Source organism: Erinaceus europaeus, chromosome 12 (assembly GCF_950295315.1).
Source record: "Erinaceus europaeus chromosome 12, mEriEur2.1, whole genome shotgun sequence".
NCBI classification, from domain to species: Eukaryota; Metazoa; Chordata; class Mammalia; order Eulipotyphla; family Erinaceidae; genus Erinaceus; species Erinaceus europaeus.
In genome coordinates this window covers 99,915,267-99,939,267 of record NC_080173.1, presented here as the reverse complement: position 1 = coordinate 99,939,267, position 24,001 = coordinate 99,915,267, and the positions used below count along the sequence as shown (strand labels likewise).

The 24,001-nt window shown below is 60.7% G+C and overlaps 1 protein-coding gene across 5 annotated transcripts in view; it reads right to left on the bottom strand.

The window, feature by feature from the left end:
- ALS2CL (ALS2 C-terminal like) overlaps positions 1-18,933 on the bottom strand; it is a 28,550-nt gene extending 9,617 nt beyond the window's left edge. The window contains exons 1-19 of one of the 5 annotated variants that reach the window (XM_060204808.1): positions 18,851-18,933; positions 15,771-15,896; positions 12,737-12,935; positions 11,627-11,692; positions 11,094-11,259; positions 10,655-10,786; positions 9,847-9,966; positions 9,262-9,320; positions 9,071-9,137; positions 8,348-8,544; positions 6,490-6,555; positions 6,279-6,377; positions 6,045-6,206; positions 5,330-5,441; positions 4,331-4,408; positions 3,642-3,772; positions 2,189-2,362; positions 1,917-2,013; positions 1,629-1,786 (exon numbers count right to left, since the gene is read on the bottom strand). In XM_060204808.1, the coding sequence (XP_060060791.1) occupies positions 1,629-1,786; positions 1,917-2,013; positions 2,189-2,362; positions 3,642-3,772; positions 4,331-4,408; positions 5,330-5,441; positions 6,045-6,206; positions 6,279-6,377; positions 6,490-6,555; positions 8,348-8,544; positions 9,071-9,137; positions 9,262-9,320; positions 9,847-9,966; positions 10,655-10,786; positions 11,094-11,259; positions 11,627-11,692; positions 12,737-12,935; positions 15,771-15,873 (2,186 nt within the window). In that variant the 5' untranslated portion in view covers positions 15,874-15,896; positions 18,851-18,933. Of the gene's footprint in view, positions 1-1,628; positions 1,787-1,916; positions 2,014-2,188; positions 2,363-3,641; positions 3,773-4,330; positions 4,409-5,329; positions 5,442-6,044; positions 6,207-6,278; positions 6,378-6,489; positions 6,556-8,347; positions 8,545-9,070; positions 9,138-9,261; positions 9,321-9,846; positions 9,967-10,654; positions 10,787-11,093; positions 11,260-11,626; positions 11,693-12,723; positions 12,936-15,770; positions 18,490-18,850 lie in introns of those variants that run through there. The other 4 variants (XM_060204809.1, XM_060204810.1, XM_060204811.1 and 1 more) reach the window with 4 other exon arrangements.
- Between the last annotated feature and the right edge of the window lie 5,068 nt (positions 18,934-24,001).

The window sequence follows — 24,001 nt, the reverse complement described above, 5'->3', positions numbered from 1 at the left end:
CTGTAGGCGGCCCAGAGCTCCCTGACGTGCTCCCCCCAGCTCACCTGTAGGCGGCCCAGAGCCCCCTGACGTGCTTCCCCACAGCTCACCTGTAGGCGGCCCAGAGCCCCCTGACGTGCTTCCCCACAGCTCACCTGTAGGCGGCCCAGAGCTCCCAGGCAGTGCCCCCCTGCCCCTAGCTCACCTGTAGGCGACCCAGAGCTCCCTGACATGCTCCCCCCCAGCTCACCTGTAGGCGGCCCAGAGCCCCCTGACGTGCTCCCCCCAGCTCACCTGTAGGCGGCCCAGAGGCCCCTGACGTGCTTCCCCACAGCTCACCTGTAGGCGGCCCAGAGCCCAATGACGTGCTTCCCCACAGCTCACCTGTAGGCGGCCCAGAGCCCTCTGACGTGCTCCCCCCAGCTCACATGTAGGCGGCCCAGAGCCCCCTGACGTGCTTCCCCACAGCTCACCTGTAGGCGGCCCAGAGCCCCCTGACGTGCTTCCCCACAGCTCACCTGTAGGCGGCCCAGAACCCCCTGACGTGCTCCCCCCCAGCTCACCTTTAGGCGGCCCAGAGCTCCCAGGCAGTGCCCCCCTGCCCCTAGCTCACCTGTAGGCGGCCCAAGGCTCCCTGACGTGCTCCCCCCCAGCTCACCTGTAGGCGGCCCAGAGCCCCCTGACGTGCTTCCCCACAGCTCACCTGTAGGCGGCCCAGAGCCCCCTGACGTGCTTCCCCACAGCTCACCTGTAGGCGGCCCAGAGCCCCCTGACGGGCTCCCCCCAGCTCACATGTAGGCGGCCCAGAGCCCCCTGACGTGCTCCCCCCAGCTCACCTGTAGGCGGCCCAGAGCCCCCTGACGTGCTTCCCCACAGCTCACCTGTAGGCGGCCCAGAGCCCCCTGACGTGCTCCCCCCCAGCTCACCTGTAGGCGGCCCAGAGCCCCCTAACGAGCTTCCCCACAGCTCACCTGTAGGCGGCCCAGAGCCCCCTGATGTGCTTCCCCACAGCTCACCTGTAGGCGGCCCAGAGCCCCCTGACGTGCTCCCCACCAGCTCACCTGTAGGCGGCCCAGAGCCCCCTGACGTGCTTCCCCACAGCTCACCTGTAGGCGGCCCAGAGCTCCCAGGCAGTGCCCCCCTGCCCCTAGCTCACCTGTAGGCGGCCCAGAGCCCCCTGACGTGCTCCCCCCCAGCTCACCTGTAAGGCGGCCCAGAGCTCCCTGACGTGCTCCCCCCAGCTCACCTGTAGGCGGCCCAGAGCCCCCTGACGTGCTCCCCCCAGCTCACCTGTAGGCGGCCCAGAGCTCCCTGACGTGCTCCCCCCAGCTCACCTGTAGGCGGCCCAGAGCCCCCTGACGTGCTTCCCCCCCAGCTCACCTGTAGGCGGCCCAGAGCCCCCTGACGTGCTCCCCACAGCTCACCTGTAGGCGGCCCAGAGCCCCCTGACGTGCTCCCCACAGCTCACCTGTAGGCGGCCCAGAGCCCCCTGACGTGCTCCCCACAGCTCACCTGTAGGCGGCCCAGAGCCCCCTGACGTGCTCCCCCCCAGCTCACCTGTAGGCGGCCCAGAGCCCCTGACGTGCTCCCCCCCCCCAGCTCACCTGTAGGCGGCCCAGAGCCCCTGACGTGCTCCCCCCCCAGCTCACCTGTAGGCGGCCCAGAGGTCCCTGGCGTGCTGCCTCACCTCCTCCTGGGCCAGCTGCTGCAGATGCTTGTTGGCCCCGAATCCAGCATAGGCAGCCTGGAACGTCAGCATCACCGTCCGGAGCAGCTTCCCCAAGGGGTGCAGCGAGCTGCTCAGAGCCTGGGCCGTGGGGCGACAAGAGCTGCTGGGCACCGCACTGGAGCCAGCGGCCACACTGCAGCCCACCGGAGACCACTCCCGGTGTGCGCCCCAGGGCTCTGAAGCCCTGAGCGGGGACCCTCGGGCTCACCTTCTTGAGGCTCTGCCGCAGGGCCGCGGGCTCTCGGGGCTGCAGCAGCTCCTCCAGGACGGCCTCCATGCTGCCCGCACCGTCCTCTGGGCAGCTCCTGGAGCATATCGGATGAGCCTCTCACCAGTCTGGGCTCGGGCCTGTCCTCTCCAAGAAGGCCTCCCTCCCGGTTTCCCTGAGCCCAGCCCAGCCCGCTGAGAGCGCACACACACGCACACGCACACGCACACGCACACAGGCACACGCACACGGGCATGCACGCCAGGCCTCACCTGTCGCAGCACAGGTACTCCTGTGACTTGCGCAGCTCCCTGGAGCTCTGTGTGTGGAAGCCCAGCAGGGCCTCCCGCAGCTCCCCGGGGCAGCCGGCTCTCACAAAGTCCCTGAACGGGCTGTACACACCTTGCCAGCGGCTCTCCACGGGGAAGGCGCCCAGGCCCAGCTGCCTGCAGGTCAGAAGTAGGGGTCAGGGGCTGGGGTGCAGTGGGGGGCAGGGGCTGGGTGGATGTAGGGGCAGGGGCTGGGGTGGAGTGGAAGGGCAGGGGCTGGGGTGCAGTAGGGGGTAGGGGCTGGGTGCAGTGGGGGTCAGGGGCGAGGTGGAGTGGACGGGCAGGGGCTGCCATGGGTTTACAGGGGCTGGAGGTGGAATGGGGGGCATGGGTCAGGCCTGGCGTGGGCTTACAGGGGCTGTGGGTTTCGTGGTACCTGGCAAGACCCTGGCTGGCCCCTGGTGGGGATGCCCAGCCTTGCCCAGAGTCAAGCTTCAGGAAGAGGGGATAGATTGGCGGGGCTAACCCCAGGCCTCAGGAGAAAGACAAGCAGCAGAGAGGACAGAGAAAATCATCATCAGAAGAGAAGAGACACAGGCCGCCGTGGCCCTGGGAGCAGACAGAGAGACCTGCAGCCTCAAATCAAAGAGGAGGTTTGGCCGAAGCAAGACGGCGCCCTGTCGGATGCCCTGGGGTGGCAGCCCTCCCCCTCTCCCGAGCACTGGAGCACTGTGTCCCTGGCGCCCTATAGGATGCCCCTGGGGTGGCAGCCCCCCTCGCTCCCTCCCGAGCACTGTGCCTCCGCCAGCACCCTGGCCGTGCCTAGTGAACGTTGTGTGACGGAGCCCTAACTACACCCACCTTTGCTGCCAGAAAGTGTGTGTGTGGACCCTCCGTCCCCTAACATCTGAGCTGCTGCCGGGAACCACGCCCCATCAGAACCACCCTCCAGACAGACCTCCCTGTCAGGGTCCGCCAAGGCCTCTTCAGCAGACACAGCAAGCCACCACCTGAGCAGGTTCTCCGGGGGGGGGGGGGGGGAGAACGTGTCCACGGGAAAAGAAACTTTCCCTCGTGGCAGCTACTGACGGATCCAGGTGGGGGTCCCACTCAGCACGTTCCCTGCTCACCTGGGCTGCCGGGAAGCTCAAAGCCAAGCTGGAGGTCAGTCCTAAACACCCAGGACCTAACTGTGCCCCCTTTCCTGAAGCTCAAGCCACGCTCTGAATTGTCTCTTTCATCCTTGTAGGTTTGGCCTATGGAGAACATTCTTCTCCAGTTTGGTGGCATGCGGAGTCCTAGTCTCTTAGTCACAAGAGCCTCTAACTTGAGTGCTGTGTGCTATGTACTCCCTGGTCTCTGGAGGAACTGGGTGGGGGCACGGGGAAGGCCATCTGATGACCCTGCTCCAAGGGCAGGATGTCCAGAGGTCGGAGTGGGAAGGCCGGGCTCTCACCTCTTGCTGGTGCTGCTGGGGTGCGGGGGGAGGGCGGCTGTGTCCAGCACTCCCTGGGTGTGCAGTCCTTTCCCGGACCCACCGCCGAAGGAGCCCTCCAGGGTGAAGCCATTGGGGAAGGTGACCTTGCCCTGGGGGTGGGGGGGTGTCTCTCCACCAGACCGCCTGGCTGCCCTGCCTTCCAGGACAGGACTCACACCTCACACCCTGCCGGGTGGCCTCCAACCACGTGGTCTACCTGCCTCACCCTCAGGGGCTCAAGTCCACCCAGGCGAAAGCCTGCAGGGCCCTTGGAAGCTAGGGCCCCCCCACCTTCTCGACACACTAGCCCGAGGTCCAAAGAGACTGAAGGCTCCCCCAGGATCGCAGCAGGAAGTGGGCGGGGCTCGGCTGGGAGTGGGCGGGGCATCAGCAGGGAGGGTGTGGTCTAATATAGGAGTGGGCGGGGCCTCATCGGGGAGTGGGTGAGGTCTCGGCAGGATGTGGGAGGGGCTTCAGCAAGGAGTGGGTGGGGTCTCGACAGGGAGTGGGTGTGGTCTCATCTAGGAGTGGGCGGGGCCTCTTTAGGCATGGAGTGGGCAGTCTCACCAGGGAGTGGGTGTGGCCTCTTCTGGGAATGGGCGTGGCCCCCGCAGGCAGGGAGTGGGCGGGTCTAGCCAGAGAATGAGCAGAGGCCCAGGGGCCCTCACCTTCCCCAGGAGAGTTAGGTCCCTGGAGAAGGTACCCTCATACAAAGAGTCGTCTTCAGAGAGCAGGGTGCCGGGGCCCTGGGGAGAAGCCAGGAGAGGAGGAGCAGAAAGTTAGGAAGGCCCAGGAGGAGACAATAGGGAAGTGGGAGGTGGGCACTGACCCCCAGGCCGCGAGTCTGCAACACCTCCCAGGACGGTGCTGGGGGCTCCAGCCTTGGGCACCCTGGTCCCCGACTCCTCACCAAGTCTCTCAGGAAACCTCCTGGGCGGCTCTCCTGCCTCCTTTGGGTCAGGAAAGGCCGGCCCAGGGGACAGGCCAGTGGAGCTCCAGCAACTGCCAGGAAGCTCAGAGGCACAGAATTTGTGCTGTGCTTCTTTCTGAGTCTGCGATATGCCTCAGCCTGCCTTCTCTTCCTCCATCAGACCTCTCCAGAACTAAGGAGAGTGCCAGCAAGTGACTCTGGCTCTGTGAGATCAGAGCCCAGTTTGCGGAGCTCCCTCACGGGAGTGGGGGCGACATGGGGGTGTATGCTGGGCTCAGGGGACTTGGCTGAGTCTCAGCTCTGCTCCCCAATACAGTGTGACGCTGTGGACGTCTATGTTGGTCATTCATACACTAGGGCAACGACGGGGCCTCCAGGCTACAGGGAGGGGACAGAGGCTCAGCCCAGAGGCAGGCACCAAGCCCAGAGTCTGCCAACATAGGTCACTAGGGCTGCTGGCGCCATTGCTAACAGTCATTTCTTTCTCGCTGTCTCATCCAGTCATTGTGTTAAGTGGTTAACCTGAGGCTGGCAGGACCAAGGGCTCAGGTGAGACCAGGGAGAACTGCAGCTCTGCCCAGGGCCCAGGCCCCTCTTGGAAGCACCTGGGGACCTAGCTTCCTGCCCACCCACCAGACCAGTTCAGTACTGGGGGCCCCAGAGCAGGGCTGCTGCCGAGTTTTAGCCCCAGTCGAGGAAGGGGGTGGGCAGAATCCACGAGGGTCACACCACTCACCACTATCTTGTCCGCCTGGAAGGTCCCCTGGTAGCAGACACCAGCCTGGGTGACCATGATCCCAGGGCCATGGCGCTGGTCAGCCTGCCACATGCCAATATAGCGTTCGCCCCTGAGGGGGAGGGGAGGGGGTGTAGCCAGAATTGGATGGGGAAGTTCCCAGCACCATCTGTGCTCTGCTAGCATGGGGAGGGCGGGGAGGGGAGTGCAAGCAAGGAGCAGTGACATTGCCTGAAGTCACTCAGGTCAGACACAGCACAGGTGAGCCTGAGACCCCCAAGAGAAGCAGAGGGCGGAGGACAGTGGGAGACATCTTAGCAGGCTTCCTGGTGGAGGGAGCCAGAAAGGGTATACACACAAGCTAAATCACAGAGACAGGAGGCACATGAGGACATTCAGTGGCCCAGAAGGCTGGAGGAGGACACAGGAACTGAGGAGGGGTGAAGTCAAAGGAGCGGGCGAGGCCTTGGATGCTGAGTCAGGGGCCCAAGGGCTGTCTCCCAGCTCCGAGAGCCTGGGAGAGGTGTGTCTCTTAGATGGAAATGGAGTAGGGGGTCCGGGGGGAGGCCTCTGTGGTTAAGGAGGGCCAGGCTCACCTGAGGGGAGACTCTGGGGCACAATGGGGAAGAGCCCCCTGACAGCAGGGACCCACCCTGAGCCCACCGGGCCTGTGGGCGACCTCTTCTGCCCCCACGCCGGCCCCTGGAGCGCCCACCTGCTGCTGTCCTCCTCAATACCGTGCCCACTCTTCTGGCCCCTCTCCCAGTGGCCCGTGTACTTGCAGGGCTGGGGGGCTTGAGGGGTGCTCTCGAGAACCCCGAATCCATGCCGCAGGCCCTCTCGGAAGTAGCCCTTGTACACCTCGTCGGTGCCATACCTGCGGAGGACGCGGTGACCGGCCTGGCTCCCCGCAGCCGGCCCGGCAGCCCCGCAGGCCGAGGGCACTTACTCACAGATGCCGTAGCCGCACATGCTGCCTTCCTTCCAGTGGCATTTGAAACAGTCAAACTTGTCCTCGCAGGCCTGGGGCACCAGGCGGATTCCAAAACTGCCGGGAGGAGGGAAGGCTGGGAAGTCAGATGGGCACCTCCACCCTACCCGGGCCGCCCGTGCCAGGCCCTCTCCGCCCCCTGGGACAGTCCCTCCAGGGCCAGCCTTACCCGTGCTCCAGGCCCTGGTAGAAATCCCCCACATGATTCCTCCCGTCTGGCCACCTCAGGGTTCCCCTGGAATACAGTTGGGGTCCATGGGCGTCAGGCCCAGCAGACCCACCCCTCCACACACACAGGCCTCAGAGGCCTCGACTCTGCCTCTGTTCCCAGCCAGCCCTCACCTCTGGCTCTAAGAGCCCACAGGGACTCTGGGCCTTCTCCACCCCGACACGCCTGCTCTAGCAGCCTGACAGGACACACTCACCACACCTCGCAGGATGCCCCCGGGACACTCCCGGGCTCCTTATTTAGCTTATTATCACCAGAGCACTGTGCAGCTCTGACGTATGGTGATGCCGGGGACTGAACCTAGGACCTCAGAGCCAGGTTCCTTTTGAGCTTAGACTGCCAGGAAGCTCAGAGGTAAACTCTTAAAGTCAAACACTAAGACAGCAGGGTTCTGGAGGCTGCGTGGTGGCGCATTTGGTTGAGTGCACACATTACAGGGCACAAGGACCCCAGTTCAAGCCCTTGGTCCCCACCTGCAGAGGGGAAGCTTCATAAGTGGTGAAGCAGTACTGCAGGTGTCTCTCTTTCTCCCTATCTATCCCCCTTCCCTGGCAATTTTTCTGTCTTTATCCACAACAAATAAGATATATGGAAATATTTCAAATAAGACGACAGGGCTCCCCCATCCTTTTGCACCCAACCCCCAACTCCACTTCATCACCCCCATGAGCCAGAGTCAGGCAGGGTCAGGCTTTTTCTTTGTTCATAAGTTTCCTCAAATCCTTTCTAGAAGCAGCTGAGGCATCAGAGACAAACGGAGCTGCCAGAGCATGAGCCCTGGCACAGCCCGTCCACTCTCGGCCTTGACTCTCCCAGCCCCAGCACAGAGTGAAGCCACACGTTCTCAAGAGCCTGCCCACCCGGGGCCGGGCGGTGACACAGCTGGTTGAGCACATGTGTTACAATGTGCAAGGACCTGGGTTCAAGCTCCCGGTCCCCACCTGCAGGGGGGGAAAGCTTTGCCAATGGTGAAGCAGGGCTGCAGGGGTCTCTCTGTCTCTCTTCCTCTCTATCTTCCCATTCCCTCTCGATTTCTGGCTGTCTCTATCTAATAAATAAAAATAATAATAATTTTTTAAAAAAGAGCGGGAGGAGGAAGGTAGCACAGCAAGCAGGTTAAGCGCAGATGGCGCAAAGCACAAGGACCAGTGTAAGGATCCCAGTTTGAGCTCCCGGCTCCCCACCTGCAGGGAGTCGCTTCACAGGCGGTGAAGCAGGTCTGCAGGTGTCTATCTTTCTCTCCTCCTTTCTGTCTTCCCCTCCTCTCTCCATTTCTCTCTGTCCTATCCAACAACGACGACAACAATAACAACAACAATAACTACAGCAAGGGCAACAAAAGGAAATAAATAAATAAATACTTAAAAAAAAAAAAAAAAAGAGCCTGCCTGCCATGGGAGTGTGGAGGCCTGAGACCGCGCCGGCCCCCAGGGCAAGGTGCTACTACCTCCCAGAAGCAGGTGTTGACATGCCCCCAGCGCAGTCCATGAGGACTAGCAGGCATGGGAGGTCAGCAAGCCCCCCCACTCTCAGGCCATGCGGAGAGGGGGCTGGCTGGGCTGTTCTTTCAGCAATTACAGTCGCAGGCCCTTGGGACACCTGCCACCTGCCAGAGCCACCTGCACTCATCATCTTGACATGTTTGGTATGTACCTGCCAGGGACGAGAGGACTTCTGGGAGCCCCTGGGCCAGCTGACTGCAGGGAGTGGTGGCCCAGGGCACCAATGCACAGGCCGGTGGAGTCTGCCCTTCAGCCTCCCAGGAGGACCCCTGGCTCAGCCAGTGATGCCCACTCACTTGCCGTGGGGCTTGGCCCGGCACCATTCGCCCTCATAAGTTGCCTGGAAGAGCCGGCCCTCGGCACAGAAGGTGTACGCCGTGCAGCGGCAGGCTGGGGCCTCCGAGGGGTCCACACCTGCCCCCAGCACCGGGAAGTCCTTCTTCCCACGCAAGGCTTGGCATACAGCCTGGGTCAGCTTCCATTGCCAGACCACCTGTGTGGGGGGAGTAGTCAGTGAGGCTCCCACACCTGTGTGTGTGGGGGGGAGTAGTCAGTGAGGCTCCCACACCTGTGTGTGTGGGGGGGAGTAGTCAGTGAGGCTCCCACACCTGTGTATGTGGGGGGGAGTAGTCAGTGAGGCTCCCACACCTGTGTGTGTGTGGGGGGAGTAGTCAGTGAGGCTCCCACACCAGGTCCTGCAGCCCTCACCCCTTTATTTGCTGGATTTATGGCTTTGCCTGCCCCACGCCGCAGCCTGGGAGCCGTTCCAGACCGAGGTGTTCGCTGCAGCTGCGGGGCCGGCCCAGAGGGGCCAGGCAAGGCCACCCACCCAGTTTCATCAAGAAGAATGTCCCCTTCCCTGTGGCATGCTGACCCCCGAGGCCTCTGACCGTGGCCACAGAACCTGACGCTGCCATGCGGCCCTCAGGGTGGGACACACGTGCTCCCCCCTCCTGTCCCCTTCCCTTGGCCATCCCAGCGTCACCTCCCCTCACAGCTCTTCTCTCCTCTGCTCTTACCTGTCCCTGGGGGTCCTTGGCACGGAAGGAGAACTCTTCCTCGGGCGTGAGAAGATGAAGCTCACGCCTGGACAGACAGACAGAGGTGAAAAGTGGACTCCAGTTCTCGCCAGAAGGGTGCTGGTGATGGTGGCGGGGGGGGGGGGCAGAGGGGAGGGGAGAGTCGGGGTGTCAGTGGTCGGAGCGCTCACCGGTCTGGCCCAGGATCCAGCCACACCAGCTTCAGGTCAAAGGTGTGCACGCTACTACCCTGGAGGGAGACAGGGAGCAGGGTTGTCGGGGCCTAGACCTGAGGCTCACCTGCCCCCGTGACCCCGCCTCAGGCACCAGCCAGCTGGCACAAGCTGGGAGTCCCTGAGTTGGCACTGAGCACAGAGTCCTCACACCCCTGCCTGTTCCCCACCTCAAGGGCAGTCCCTCCATCTCTGTTCCCGTCAGAGGGACCTGCCGGAGACCTGGGGTGGCCTCCCCAGCAGCTGTGCACCTCTTTCCCACTCCTTTTTCTTTCTTTCTTAATATTTATTCATTTATTTATTTTTCCTTTTGTTGCCCTTGTTGCTTTGTTGTTGTTGTTATTGATGACGTTGTTGGCTAGGACAGAGAGAAATGGAGAGAGGAGGGGAAGACAGAGAGGGGGAGAGAAAGACAGACGCCTGCAGACCTGCGTCACCACCTGTGAAGCGACTCCCCTGCAGGTGGGGTCCCACTGCTTTTTCAACCAGACCCCAGAACTCACTGTCACCTCAACACTTGCCCGGGGCGCTGCCCGAGCCAACCTGCACCAAGGCAAGCGCATCCTCAAGGAGCAGCACACGCTCAGCCCTCAGGGGCGTGACCGACACGGGGACGTCCAGGCTGTCTAGCAGGAGGCGGCGAGCGGGACTGTACAGCACATCCTGGTGAGGCGAGGAGGCGGATCCGAGGCTCAGCACCCCTGGGCCAAGTGACACAGGCCAGGTCCTGCCTGCTCCCACCCCACACACATGGGGGCTCAGGTCGCTGATGGGCTCCGGGGCCTAAGGTGGAGGGGCTCACCCAGCTTGTCTAGAAATCTCACCTTGTCCTCCCCGACCCATCAGGCCCCATTCCTTGAATAACCCTCACCCCCACTGCCTGCTCTGAAATATCTACCGAATCTCCCGCCTGTTAGGGGCAGTGACAGGACCGCCTGGTGACATCCCAGGGGAAAGATTCAGCTCCATGCACTAGCCCTGAAGGAACTCAGCTATTAAGTGTGGAGGGCTAGACAAGAAGCTCGAAGCCCCCTGACTCAGTCACCCCCTTCTCAATGGGGAGACTGTGGAGTGGAGAGGACAGCAGAGGGGCTGGGTGGTGCACACCCAGTAGAGCTCAGGTGTTACAATCTGCAAGGATCTGGGTTCAAGCCCCTAGTCCCTATCTGCAGGGCGGCGGTGGTGGTGAGGCTTCACAAGTGGTGAAGCAGGGCTGCAGGTCTCTCTCCTCTATCTTCCCCTTCCCTCCCAATTTCTGTCTCTATCCAATAAATAAATACATATTAAAAAGGAGAAGAAGAAATGACAGCAAGCCCCTTCCCCTGACCAGCCCCTCAGGCTGTGAACACACCCTTGGCCGAGTGCTCAGAGTAGGCCAGAGGGCCTGCGTGGCCACAGCCTGGTCCAGCTCCTGCCCGGCGAAAGACTGCAGGTTTCCGAACACCACGGCCGCGCGCACCACCAGCTCCCGGGTGGGGTGGTCCTGAGGGGCAGGCGTGGGAGGCAAGCGTCCATCAGGCCCTGCCACACCCGTGGTGGCCCCTGATCTGAGGTCTGAGCCACAGGGCACCCCTTTTCCTCCAGGGAGGGCAGGGTACTCAGGTTGCTCAGTGCACCGCTCGCTGGGTCCTGGCTGAGTGTCCTCACCCTGCCTGCTCTCTGGGCCCCTGGTGTCTCTTCAAAGCCCCCAGAGCAGGGCCATCCCCCCCCCCCCCCACCTCACGGGATCTCCAAGGACTGGCCACACACTTCCGGATCAGGATGGCAGCCCCTACGCCCCAGCTGCCTACCTCCTGGATGGTGTCCTGGAGACGCAGCAGGAGTAGCACGTACTGCTGCACGTGGTGGGTGAGGGGCTGGCGGAGGGCCTGAAGCAGCACTGTGCCCACCGGGCCCTCCGCACCCCCGCCAGACAGGAGCTGCCGCAGTGCCTTCCGCCGGCCCCGCCAGTACTGGCTGCGTGCAGGCGGGGCGCGTCACCTCCACCCCCCAACTCCGCGCCCCCCCACGCACACTCCTAGCCCACCGGCGCGGTGACTGCCGCACCCACTGGAGACTCAGCAGACCTCCAGGTCTGGAAAGCTGGGTGGTCGTGCATGTGCACCCTGGTGGGGAGCCCCTGCCCCGGCCCCAGGGTCACCCCATTAGTGCGCAGGTGGACTCTGCTCACAGCCTCACCGGGCTTCCTGCCCCTTTTCCAGTGAGGTCCAGCGTGGAGCTGGAGGCATCAGGATGAGCCGTCTGGAGCTCCCCAGCTCTCCTCCCAGCACCCCCTCTCTGAAGCCCCCCACCCCCACACACACACCCAGGGGCCCGGGCTCACCTCTGCTTCTTGGCTGCCTTCTGAAAGGCCTGTGCCACCACACAGTTCGCATAGGCCTCGATGTACCTGCAGGGCACAGGACACCTTCAAGCCCACCTCACCCTCCCCATCTGCCCTTCTGGGATCCCAGGCCTCATTCACTGGACAGCTGCGGCCCTAGGGGCACAGACCCCAAGGCTTTGGTGACATCAAGTACTGAAAGACCCAACTAGAGTTGTTTTTTTTTTTTTAATTATTTATTTATTTATTCCCTTTTGTTGCCCTTGTTGTTTTGTTGTTGTAGCTATTATTGTTGTTGTCGTTGTTGGATAGGACAGAGAGAAATGGAGAGAGGAGGGGAAGACAGAAAGGAGGAGAGAAAGAGAGACACCTGCAGACCTGCTTCACCACTTGTGAAGCAACCCCCCTGCAGGTGGGAAGCCGGGGGCTCAAACTGGGATCCTTACGCCGGTCCTTGTGCTCTGCGCCACCTGCACTTAACCCGCTGCGCTACCACCTGACTCCCCCAACTAGAGATTTTTTAAATTAATTTATGTATTCCCATTTGTTGCCCTAGTTGCTTTATTGTTGTAATTATTATTGTTGTCATCGTTGTTGGATAGGACAGAAAGAACTAGAGGAGGGGAAGACAGAGAGGAGAAGAGAAAGACAGACACCTGCAGACCTGCTTCACCGCTCATGAAGTGACTCCCCTGCAGATGGGGAGCCGGGGGCTCGAACCAGGATCCTTCTGCCGGTCCTTGTGCTTTACGCCACATGCGCTTAAGCCACTGCGCTTAAGCCCGACTCCCCCCAACTAGAGATTTTAACTGGGCAGGGTAGATAACACAATGGTTATGCAGAGAGACTCTCATGCCTGAGGCTCTGAAGTCCCAGGTTCAATCCCCAACACCACCATAAACCAGAGCTGAGCAGTGCTCTGGTAAAAGAGAGAGAGAACTTAACTCACAGTGTCTTCCTTCCCCAGGGAGCGTCAAGACTTGGGCCTGAGGTTCTGATCCTAAACTGGGTTGATGTCCAAGCCCAGCCGGGGACCTCCACCCCCACCCCACCTCCAGGCTGGGCCCAGGGCAGGCAGAGCAGAAGCCCTGCCCCACCTGGCCGTCTTACTCCTTGTGGGCCTGCAGGACATGGTCGGGCCTGCGCAGCAGCAGCAGGGCGTCCAGGCCGACGCTCTCCGGGCTGTGCAGCCTCTGCCGCAGAGAGCACAGGCTCTCCTCCACCGTCTCCCACAGCTGCTGGGTGCTCTGGTGCAGCTGCTGCAGGAGCTGCAGGCACTCTCGGTCCTTGGCGTCCGAGGGCTCTGTGGCTGGGGGCAGCACAGTTCACTGTGAGGGAGCAGAGGGCCTCCCCAGCTCCCAGGAGAGGCACCCAACAGCCCTGGGTCCTGCAGCACTGGGAGCCTTGGGACAGGAGGGGACTGGAAGCCGATGGATGGATCCCACGGCAGGCGGGAGGGGAGGGGCCTGCCCCCTTTCAGAATAAATACAAACGCCGCCTCCTCCTGCCACTGAGACCTAAGGGTGCCAACTCCATTGCCCTCTGGGTCTCTGGGCTCCCGCAGGCTGCGAGGTGGAGTCAGAGGGTGGTCACAGCGAATGTCAACTCCTGTGACAGTCTGCAAAGGCTGCAGAGCCAGAGGACACTGGGATAGAGTTTCTTAGAATTTCTAGTTAACTTGGGTAGAGAGAGTATTTTTTTTTTATCTTTATTTATTTGCTGGATAGAGAAAGTCAGAAATTGAGAGGAAGGGGGTGACAGAGAAGGAGAGAGACAAAGAGACGCCTGCAGCCCTGCTTTACCACTTGCAAAGTTTTCCCCCTGCAGGTGGGGGCCAGGGGCTCGAACCTGGGTCCTTGCGCATTGTAACATGTGTGCTCAACCAGGTGCGCCACCACCTGGCCCCAAGAGAGTATTTTTTAAAAATATTTTTAAATCTTTCTTTATTGGATAGAGACAGCCAGAAATCAAGAGAGAAGGGGGTGACAGAGAGGGTGAGAGACAGAGAGACACCTGCAGCCCTGCTTCAACGCTCGTAAAGTTTCCCCGCTGCAGGTGGGGACCAGGGGCTTGAACCTGCGTCCTTAGGCACTGTAACGTGTGCACTCAACCAGGTGTGTCGCCGCCTGGCCCCAAGAGAGAGTATTTTATGTCGCTGCCTGAGGCAGAGGTGACAGGGCACCCAAGCTAAATACACTCTGCGCATGTGCAGACAGACAAAAAGGAGTGGGCGGGGAGGGGGGGTGCGGGGAGGGCACCGCATATGCAGACACAAAAGGGAGGGGGCGGGGCGGGCCACCAAACCACGTGCTAATTCATCATGTTGATGTTATGACAGAGCAAGGCCCCTCCAGGGGGGCAGGTCTCTCTGGTCTCCCTCTCCCTCTCCCTCTCCCTCTCCCTCTCCCTCTCCCTCTCCCCCTCCCCCTCTCCCTCTCCCTCTCCCTCTCCCTCTCCCTCTCCCTCTCCTCTACTCTCCCTCTCCCTCTCCCTCTCCCTCTCCCTCTCCCTCTGCCTCTCCCTCTCCCTCTCCCTCTGCCTCTCCCTCTGCCTCTCCCTCTGCCTCTGCCTCTGCCTCTCCCTCTCCCTCTCCCTCTCCCTCTCCCTCTCCCTCTCCCTCTCCTCTACTCTCCCTCTCCCTCTCCCTCTCCCTCTCCCTCTCCCTCTCCCTCTCCCTCTCCCTCTCCCTCTCCCTCTCCCTCTCCCTCTCCCTCTCCCTCTCCCTCTGCCTCTCCCTCTGCCTCTCCCTCTGCCTCTGCCTCTGCCTCTGCCTCTCCCTCTCCCTCTCCCTCTCCCTCTCCCTCTCCCTCTCCCTCTCCCTCTCCCTCTCCCTCTCCCTCTGCCTCTCCCTCTGCCTCTCCCTCTGCCTCTGCCTCTCCCTCTCCCTCTCCCTCTCCCTCTCCTCTACTCTCCCTCTCCCTCTCCCTCTCCCTCTCCCTCTCCCTCTCCCTCTCCCTCTCCCTCTCCCTCTCCCTCTCCCTCTCCCTCTGCCTCTGCCTCTGCCTCTCCCTCTCCCTCTCCCTCTCCCTCTCCCTCTCCCTCTCCCTCTCCCTCTCCCTCTCCCTCTCCCTCTCCCTCTGCCTCTCCCTCTCCCTCTCCCTCTGCCTCTCCCTCTGCCTCTCCCTCTGCCTCTGCCTCTCCCTCTCCCTCTCCCTCTCCCTCTCCCTCTCCCTCTCCCTCTCCCTCTCCCTCTGCCTCTCCCTCTCCCTCTGCCTCTCCCTCTGCCTCTCCCTCTGCCTCTCCCTCTGCCTCTGCCTCTGCCTCTGCCTCTCCCTCTCCCTCTCCCTCTCCCTCTCCCTCACCCTCTCCCTCTCCCTCTCCCTCTCCCTCTGCCTCTCCCTCTGCCTCTCCCTCTGCCTCTCCCTCTCCCTCTCCCTCTCCCTCTCCCTCTCCCTCTCCCTCTCCCTCTGCCTCTCCCTCTGCCTCTCCCTCTGCCTCTCCCTCTCCCTCTGCCTCTGCCTCTGCCTCTGCCTCTCCCTCTCCCTCTCCCTCTCCCTCTCCCTCTCCCTCTCCCTCTCCCTCTGCCTCTCCCTCTGCCTCTCCCTCTGCCTCTGCCTCTCCCTCTCCCTCTCCCTCTCCCTCTCCCTCTCCCTCTCCCTCTCCCTCTCCCTCTCCTTCTCTCTCTTTGCACCTGGACATTCATAGGGCATCCACCCCAGTGTAGGGAGGGGTCTCTCTCAGCGGTCAGCACCTGAACTGTCTTCTGTAGCTGCTCGTACCCAGCTAGCTGTTCTCCCTGCTCTGACAGGGTCCTCTGGCCCCCTGCCACCCACAGACGCACAGGCCGCCCGCTCGGAGGGCAAGGAGGCTTCCCAGGACCACTGGGGTCAGGGGCGAGGCCTAAGTCAGGAATACACCTTGAGGCATCTTGCCTTCAGTTATTCCAGAGGAGAGCCAGGGAGAATTCCACAGAGAAGCCAGGCCTGTGTCCTGGGAGGTGGCACTGTGTCCCTGTGTGCAGCTGGGACCTGGCCTGAGCTCTCTGAGAAGGGAACGGAGACCAGGACCCTGGCCCCATCCACAGACACACCCGGCGCCATTGCTCCCATTTGCGGCTGAGAAAGCGGTAGCTCATAGGCCTGACCTGGGACAGTTCCCAATGACTCCTGTGTCCCCCACCTGCACCCCTGGAGAGTCCACTCACCAGCAGCGAGCAGGGGCTGGAGGACGAGGCTGTTGACACGGGCCAGGGTGGCTGAGAAGACTTCCTCCAGCTGCAGCAGGGCTCTCTCCTCAGGGGTGCACATGGCTGGGCTGCCGGCCTCAGGGGCTGTGGATGGAGCTCAGGTAGAGACAGATACACACACAGGGCTGGGGAGACAGCGTAATGGTTCTGCAAAGACTCTCATGCCTGAGGCTCTGAGGTCTCAGGTTCAATCCCCAGTACCACCATAAGCCAGAGCTGAGCAGTGCTCTGGCCTATCTATCTTTCATTAAAAAATAAATCAATAGGGCACCAAAGTAAAAATCTCTGGGTGGAGGGTAAGAATAGATGTTCAGCTTCACTGGGGGGGGGGGGAGGATCAGGACACAGTCCTTTGGCGGTGGGAATGGTGTTGATGTACACTCCTATTAACCTGTAGTCTCATTAATGACTAAATATGAGAGGGGGAAAAACTGATTGAATGTCTCAAACCTTTTAATGCACAGACCATAGGCTGAGTATATGTTCCTTCAATCTAAGCACTTAAGACTTCAAACGTGTAATCAAACTGAATTTTAACAGTGGTCTCATATTGTGAATACATTCCTAATAATGACTTGTTCTTTGAAATTTTGACTCCCCTAAAAGCTTAGACCAGGGAGAACAGAAGCAACCAGTTACTTTATAAGACACAGCTATATATAAATAATGTCAAAGGACATACATTATTATGATGGTGTGTATGATACAGCAAATCCTAACAAAAGGATTTTCAAAGTTAATACAATTGCTAAATAATTTGATTATAGCTATTGCCTTCTTAAACCCTAAGACAGCAGGAACCTACCACTTCCTCTATAGAGCCCATATTTCCCCCAGTCCTGGAACCTCTAGGGGAGAGGTTGCTCGATATCAGATGCAGAGGAAGGGAGAGGACAGAGTGAGGTCACCCTAAGTGAGTGGCCTCCACGGCCCCAAACCAACTGAGCCTGTGGACGGGTTTGACTCCAGACACAAGATGGGCTGAACGAGAGCAGGCAGGCTTGAGCCTTGGGTGTCCGGTCCAGAGTGAGCGGCCCTCAGGGCAGACGGGCTCTGCCGGGGATGCAGCCTCCCCCAGGCCTGTCCCTTCCCCCGGCAGCGGAGCGTCCAGGGTGTTCAAGATGGACCAAGAGGGTCTTTTAGCACAAGCCCTTCTCAATCACCCCTCACCCCGGCTCTGACATCCAGAGGCTCTGGAGTTATCTGGCCTGGAGGAGGTGGGTAGGGGGCAGCCAGTCATGGCCCATCTGTGTGGGAAGCCCCAAGGGGCATGGCAGGCTCCTGGCAGTGCCCACAGCTGGCAGAAAACTGGCTCCCAAGGCACAGTGGGGAGAGCACCTCGGAACTCTGGACAAAGGCGGCCCAGACATTCCTGCCCCACCTTTCCTGCTGATGCTTCAGGAGGGAGAGGCAGGAAGGGGAAGCAGCGCCCTGCCCCCACTGCTGGCCCCACGTCCTGTCCCTGCTCTGGCTGCGGGCACAGGTAGCCCGGGTCAGGTGAGGCACAGCTCGGTGCAGGTTCAGGGGTGCTGCGGCGGGGGGGGGGGGGGGACCTGGTGCTCAGCCTCCAGCTCCTCCCAGAGCAGATCCCCCTCCCCCCCATGGAATGAACGGACCGACTCCAGCTGGGGCCCTTCCAGGTCTGTGGGCCCAAAGAGACCTCAGGCTCTAGAAAACTGTGTCACTCTGTCCAGAGGGAAGGTCAGAGGTCAAGTGGGGCTGGTGAGCCGTGGGAGGAGGAAGGCTGCGGATGAGACCTGCTCCCAGGCTGGGGAGTTTGGGGCTTCATTCTGGAGGTGATGAGAATAAGGGTAGGAGTGGGACCAGGCCTGGGGGTGCGTGAGCTTGTGTGGTCAGGGTGGGACAGGAGGCAGAGAGGAGGGGACGCTGAGCATGACGGGGACCCAGCAGAAGGCCTCCTCCATCCCTCAAACCCCAGTCCCACTCCCAACCCACTGTGCTCCGGTCAAGGGTCTGGCCTCCTTACCCTCTCCGTCCAGCTGGCTCCTTAGTGAGAGACCACTCAAACAGTCACATGGGGGACCGAGGTCAAGCAGGACCCAGAGACATGTCTGTACGGCACGTCAGCCCCGGCAGGCTCACCTAAGCTAAGAGGTTCGGAGAGGCTGCGTGACTCACCCGAGGGCACACAGCAAGTTCCCGGCAGGGCCCGGCCTCCTCTCTACCCAGGCTGCCTTGCACTCAGCTCACGGTAGGGTGGAGTGATGGGCAGAGCTGGCCAGTCTTAGCGTGCCCAGGTGAGTCAGCGCTGGCCCAGTGAGTATCCGGACCTGCCTTCTCCTCTGCATTCCTGGCCTCTGTCCACAGGGAGGTTCTCCCAGGCAGGTGGGTCGCTGGGGCCTCCGCTGCCCTAGCCTCTCAGGCCTGGGGCCAGACCCTGTCATGCCTGGTATTTCCCGGTATGGACAGGTGAGGACGTTCTGTTTGGTGCAGAGGCGTTTTCCTGGGCCCCCTGATCACGAGCAAGCCCAGAGGCAGACAGAGGACGGGGGTGCCCAAGGGAGGGGGCACTGAGCTGCCAGTCTCTGCCCCAGCACCCTTCCTCTGCCTCCATGCCTCCCTGTCGCAGAGATCCCTCACCTCCTGATCTCTCTGTTACCTAGCTCTCGGCTTCCCTTCCTCTCTCGGCCCGACACACAATTAATTACTGGAGTTTCCCAAACAAGCGGCCCGACCAGAAGGTGTCACCTCCTCCCTGCCGGCTCTCGGGCTTTCGCAGCTCTGCCCAAGCACCTGAGTGGGCGCCGCGACTGCACGTGCAGTGCGTTCCCAGTGCAATGCACCGCAGCACGGCCCGGAGGCTGACCCCGCGCCCCCAACCCCGACCCGGCGACCGCCGGGACTTAGCTGAGCCCCGGGAGGACGGGGCGGGCCGGGGCGGGCCGGGGCGGGGCGGAGTCCTAGAGGGACCGCGACTCAACACCCAAGGGGGCGCTGAGGTGAGAGCTGCACCTGGAGCCCGCACAGCGCAGGGCAGAGGAGCCCGCCCGCAAACGCGCGGCCTGCACCGCTCCTACCTGTGCAGAGCGGGTGTCCCTCGCGGGCGCCGCGCGGGTGGCGAGCTGGCGGAGCACCGCAGCCCCAGCCTCCCAGGCCCGCCCCGCCCAAGCCCCGCCCAAGCCCCGCCCCGCCCGCCCAAGCCCCGCCCCGCCCGCCCAAGCCCCGCCCCGCCCGCCCAAGCCCCGCCCCTCCCGCCCAAGCCCCGCCCCTCCCGCCCCTCCCGCCCAAGCCCCGCCCCGGCCCCGCCCAAGCCTCGCCCCGCCCGCCCAAGCCCCGCCCCGCCCGCCCAAGCCCCGCCCCGCCCCGCCCGCCCAAGCCCCGCCCCGGCCCGGCCCCGCCCAAGCCCCGCCCACGCGCGCTAACCACGCCCACATGCTCGCCTCCAGCCGCCCCGCCCCTAGCCGCTCAGCCTAGCTCTCAGATCCGCCCCGCCCTACCCCCACCTCTAAGCCCCGCCCCTCCCCGCCCCATCCATTAGCCACGCCCACACTCCACCCGTAGGCGCTCCGCCCCCAACCGAGAAGCCACGCGCCCACGCATCTTAGCCCCGCCCACAGTGACCTCCAGCCCCTCAGCCCCACCCCGCCCAGGTCCGCCCCCAGCTCTTGGCCACTCACCTCCAGGGTTCAGTTCCTTTGCTCCGCCCCCAGGCCCGCCCCCAGGCCCCGCCCCTCAGCCCGCAGAGAGTGCGGCTTAGGGGTTCTGGCCTCTGCGGGTCCTGGGCTCGGTCCAGCTGCGCGCCAGGGCTCTCCTGGGGTTTTCGCCAGGGTGCGAATACTCCTGGGACCAAGCGAGGAAGGAGGCGGACCTGACTTCCCACCCCCGACACACACAGACACACTGAGGCTCAGGCTCCCGGCCTCCCGGGCGAGGGTTCCCAGGGCAGCGGGGTGTCGCCCCCCACCCTCCCGTGGCCCAGGCACAAGCACCGAGTGGCATCTAGCCCGGAGCCGGGCACGGGTGGTCAGCCCCTGCTGTGTCACCTTGGCCCCACCTCTGGGTCTCGGCACGGCCCAGTGGAGCGTGAAGCCTGCAGCTGCCTGGGCAGGGCCCGCCACCTGGGCAAGGGTGCCTGAGCGCCGTCCCTGCAGAGGGGCATGGTCCAGGCCTGGTGGGGCCTGCTGCCTGGGCTCCCCACCTCATTTCTAAAAGTCCACAGGTTCCAGGGGCTGACAGGCATCACTGAGTCGCCACTGGGCTGACGACACTCAGGGAAAGGGGTCCCCCCCACAAACACTGGGGGGCAGGCAAAGGCTGTGCCGAGGAGGCCGTGTGAGGCATGCCGCCAGAGGGAAGAACACTGCCTGGTGGGGGGAATGCATGGCAGGCCGGAGGGGCGCCTTTGCATGAGGGCCTTGGTGAATCTGTGGGTGCCCTAGCAGGGGATGATTAGGCGAGGGGTCCCTCGTGCTGGGGAGGGTGGGTCAGGGCTGGGGGTAACCGTGCCTGCAACTGAAGAAGGCAGAGCTGCCTTGGATGTTCGGTTTTCTCATTTTACTTTATTTTATTTTATTTTTTTTACCAGAGTACTGTTTAGCTCTGGTTTATGGTAGTACGGGGGATTGAACCTGGAACTATGGAGCCCCGGATATGAGAGTCTGTTTGCATAACCATTATGCTCTCTACCCCTGCCCTGGATGATCTGTTTTCATCGTGCAGGTCTGCATTCATGACTGAGAGAAGCCAGGTCACTCACTGAGCTCCAGCAGGAAGGGACCAGCCTCTGAGCTTCCTCCCCAGAGTCCAGCCTTCCTGTATGGCTGCAGCTGAGCTCTGGACCGGGGGCCAGTCTTCCCTTGCCCACCCCCCACTCACTGGGTGACCTCAAGGGACTTGCTGGGCCCAGTCTTACTTCTGCCAAGCAGGGAAAGACCTGCCTAACTTCTCTGTCAGCTCATCAGGGGATTGGGGCCAGGTAGAGAGCCTGGGGGGCCTGGTAGTGTCCAAAGGCGGGCCCCATTAGGCTCACCTGCCCCAGCCCCCAAGGGGGGCACAGCTAAGGGCCTTTCCCCTCACCGTGGTGCACACACCTACTAGCACCCCTCTCTCGCTCGCTGCACCAGACAGGTGCCCATACAGACACATCTACCCGAACCCAGCGGCAGGCCTTCTCCACGCCGCGCCCCTTGGGTGGCGGCCTTGTGTTGGGGCACCTGTGAGCAGACCAAGCGCAAACCCACGTGCGCAGCCTCGCACACTGGTCCGTGACATGTACGGGGGGGACTCACAGCCAAATGCAGAGGGCACGTGCATGCCTGCCTTCTCCAGTGTCCCGGAACACAGGGCCTGTTTGTGTGCACACACTTCTCACCCACACTCAGCACAGGCCCAGAGTTATTCCAGGCCCAGGCCGGGGCCCAACATGTCAGAGTACGCCAGCTCCTGGCGGGCCCTATCGCTGGGAGCTGTTATAGGCCCAGGGCACCCAGCCCCCACCCCTGATCCAAACCTGACTCTGTGACTGGGGGTAGAGGGTGGGGGAGGCATGCCTGCTCTCCACCTGTCACTTCCCAGGAAGTAAGCCTTGAGTTTGGGGTATTAGTCTCCAGGAAAGAACGTCCACAGGGTCCCCTGGCTGCTACCAGATAATTCTGCTCTTAGCTTCCAGCTCAGTCTCTAAAAGCTGGACTGGATCCCTACAGGAAACCCAAAGGAGCCAAAAATAGGACACAGGGACAAACAGGGTTCTGCAAGCCAACATTCCTGTCACCATGGAATTCCCGCCCCTTCAGGGGCACAGGGACATTATCTTCTACCCAGGGCACATAGAACCCTGCCACCCAGATATAATGGACCCAACAGGGGTGGGGTGCGGGGAGGTATGGAGACCCCATAAAAAGTAGAGACAGAGGGAGTCGGGCAGTAGTGCAGAGGGTTAAGCGCAGGTGGTGTGAAGCACAAGGACCGGCCTAAGAACCAGTTCGAGCCCCCGGCTCCCCACCTGCAGGGGAGTCGCTTCCCAGGCGGTGAAGCAGGTCTGCAGGTGTCTGTCTTTCTCTCCTCCTCTCTGTCTTCCCCTCCTCTCTCCATTTCTCTCTGTCCTATCCAACAATGACGACATCAATAACAACAATAGTAACTACAACAATAAAATGACAAGGACAACCAAAGGGAATAAATAAATAAATAAATATAAATATATTTTGTTAAAAAGTAGAGGTGGAGAGCTGGGAGGTGGTCTGTTGACCACTAGCACCACATGTGGGGAGGGGGTCCTCCGACTTCTCTCTCTCTGTCCCATGTGAAGTTCTCTCTTTCATATGTAATAAGTGAGATACAACTTTAAAATAAAATTTAAAAGAAGTAGAAGCAGAGCCCTGGACTAAGGGTGAGGCTCCAGTCCCTGTGTGGCCGGGGCAGGACACAGCCTGTCCCTGGGTAGGGTCCTCCGAGATGGAATGCCCTTAGTCTTCAGGACGTGCCTTTACCACAGCGCTGACACTGGAGACTGGGAGGAAAGGCGAATACCCAGCAGTGGAGTGTTGAACGATCATTATTGGGCTTTTCATTTTTATAACTTTATTATCTTTATTTATTAACTGGAGGGAGACAGCCAAAAATCGAGAGGGAAGAGGTTAATAGACAGGGAGAGAGACAGGCACTGAGAGCCCTGCTTCACCTCCGGAAAAGCTTTCTCCCACAAGTGGGGACTGGGGGTTCAAACCTGGGTCCTTTAATATTGTGACATGTGCACTCAACCAGGTGTGCCACCACCCAGCTCCCATTGATGGGTTTTTCTGCACAGCAATGTCACATTGCTTCAACGACAGCAAAACAGAAAAAATAATAATAATAATTGAAAAAAAGCCAGCATTTACTGAGGCCTGTGCAGTGCAGTTATACTCGACTGCCATTAGACCTATTTTTTAAATGAAGGAAAGAAGTTCAGAGAGGTCAAGTACTCCGCTGAGGGTCCATAGTTCTCACACAGTAGTATGCCAGAAATCTTTAAGATTTAGAAACTCAGAAGTCGAAGGGAGCCAGGTGGTGGTGCACCTGGTTGAGCGCACACATTATAGTGCACAAGGACCCAGGTTCAAGCCCCTGGTCCCCACCTGCAGGGGGAAAGCTTTGCAAGTGGTGAAGCAGGGCTGCAGGTGTCTCTCTGTCTCTCTCCCTCTCTATCTCCCCCTACCCTCTTGATTTCTGACTGTACCCAATCGATAAAGATAATAAAAAGTTGGAAGTCGGGCGGTAGCACAGTAGGTTAAGCACAGGTGGTGCAAAGCGCAAGGACCAGAAGGATCCCGGTTTGAGCCCCCGGCTCCCCGCCTGCAGGGGAGTCACTTCACAAGTGGTGAAGCGGGTCTGCAGGTGTCTATCTTTCTCTCCCCCTCTCTGTCTTCCCCTCCTCTCTCTATTTCTCTCTGTCCTATCCAACAACGATGACAATATTAGCTACAACAATAAAAAGTGCAACAAAAGGGAATAAATAATAAATTTTTTAAAAAGATAATAAAAAGTTAATAAAATAAAATAAAAACTCAGAAGTCATGCAGTAGAATGTTACAAATTTATAAGAAACCCAACGTGGTGGTTTACTGAGACTTCCTTTGTGCTGATTCAACTTTGTGATTCTTGAGGAACGACTTTGTTTTTTTCAGTCAACTTTTTACCATGTTCAGAGATCAAGCAAAAATAAAATTAAATATCTCAACTTTCAAATGATGGGTCCTGCAGTCTGAGGCTTTATACCTCTGAGGCCATTAGAGCTTAAAGCCACACTAAGACTTCTGGACTACCCTGCTATTTTGGAGCCCTGTTATTCTGAGTCACTCTGACTTTGAAGTGTGTGTGTCGGTACTGGCAGTACTCTTGGGGGTTCGGGGGGTACGGGGCATGCTGGGTATAAGGGTGTGTGATAAATGGCCTGCAGTGAGGACCCGGCTGTGCCCAGAGGCCTATAGAGAAGCAGGAGCTATGCAGAGCAGTGTCTGTCCAGGGGACAATGTCTGACTGCCTTTCCTTTCAGATATCTTTGATGGGTTGGCCCTGCTTCTTGGTGGAAAGGCCATGAAGGGGGCCGGGCAGTAGCATGGCGGGTTAAGCGCAGGTGGCGCAAAGCACAAGGACCAGTGTAAGGATCCCAGTTCGAGCCCCCGGCTCCCCACCTGCAGGGGGGTCGTTTCACAAGTGGTGAAGCAGGTCTGCAGGTGTCTGTCTTTCTC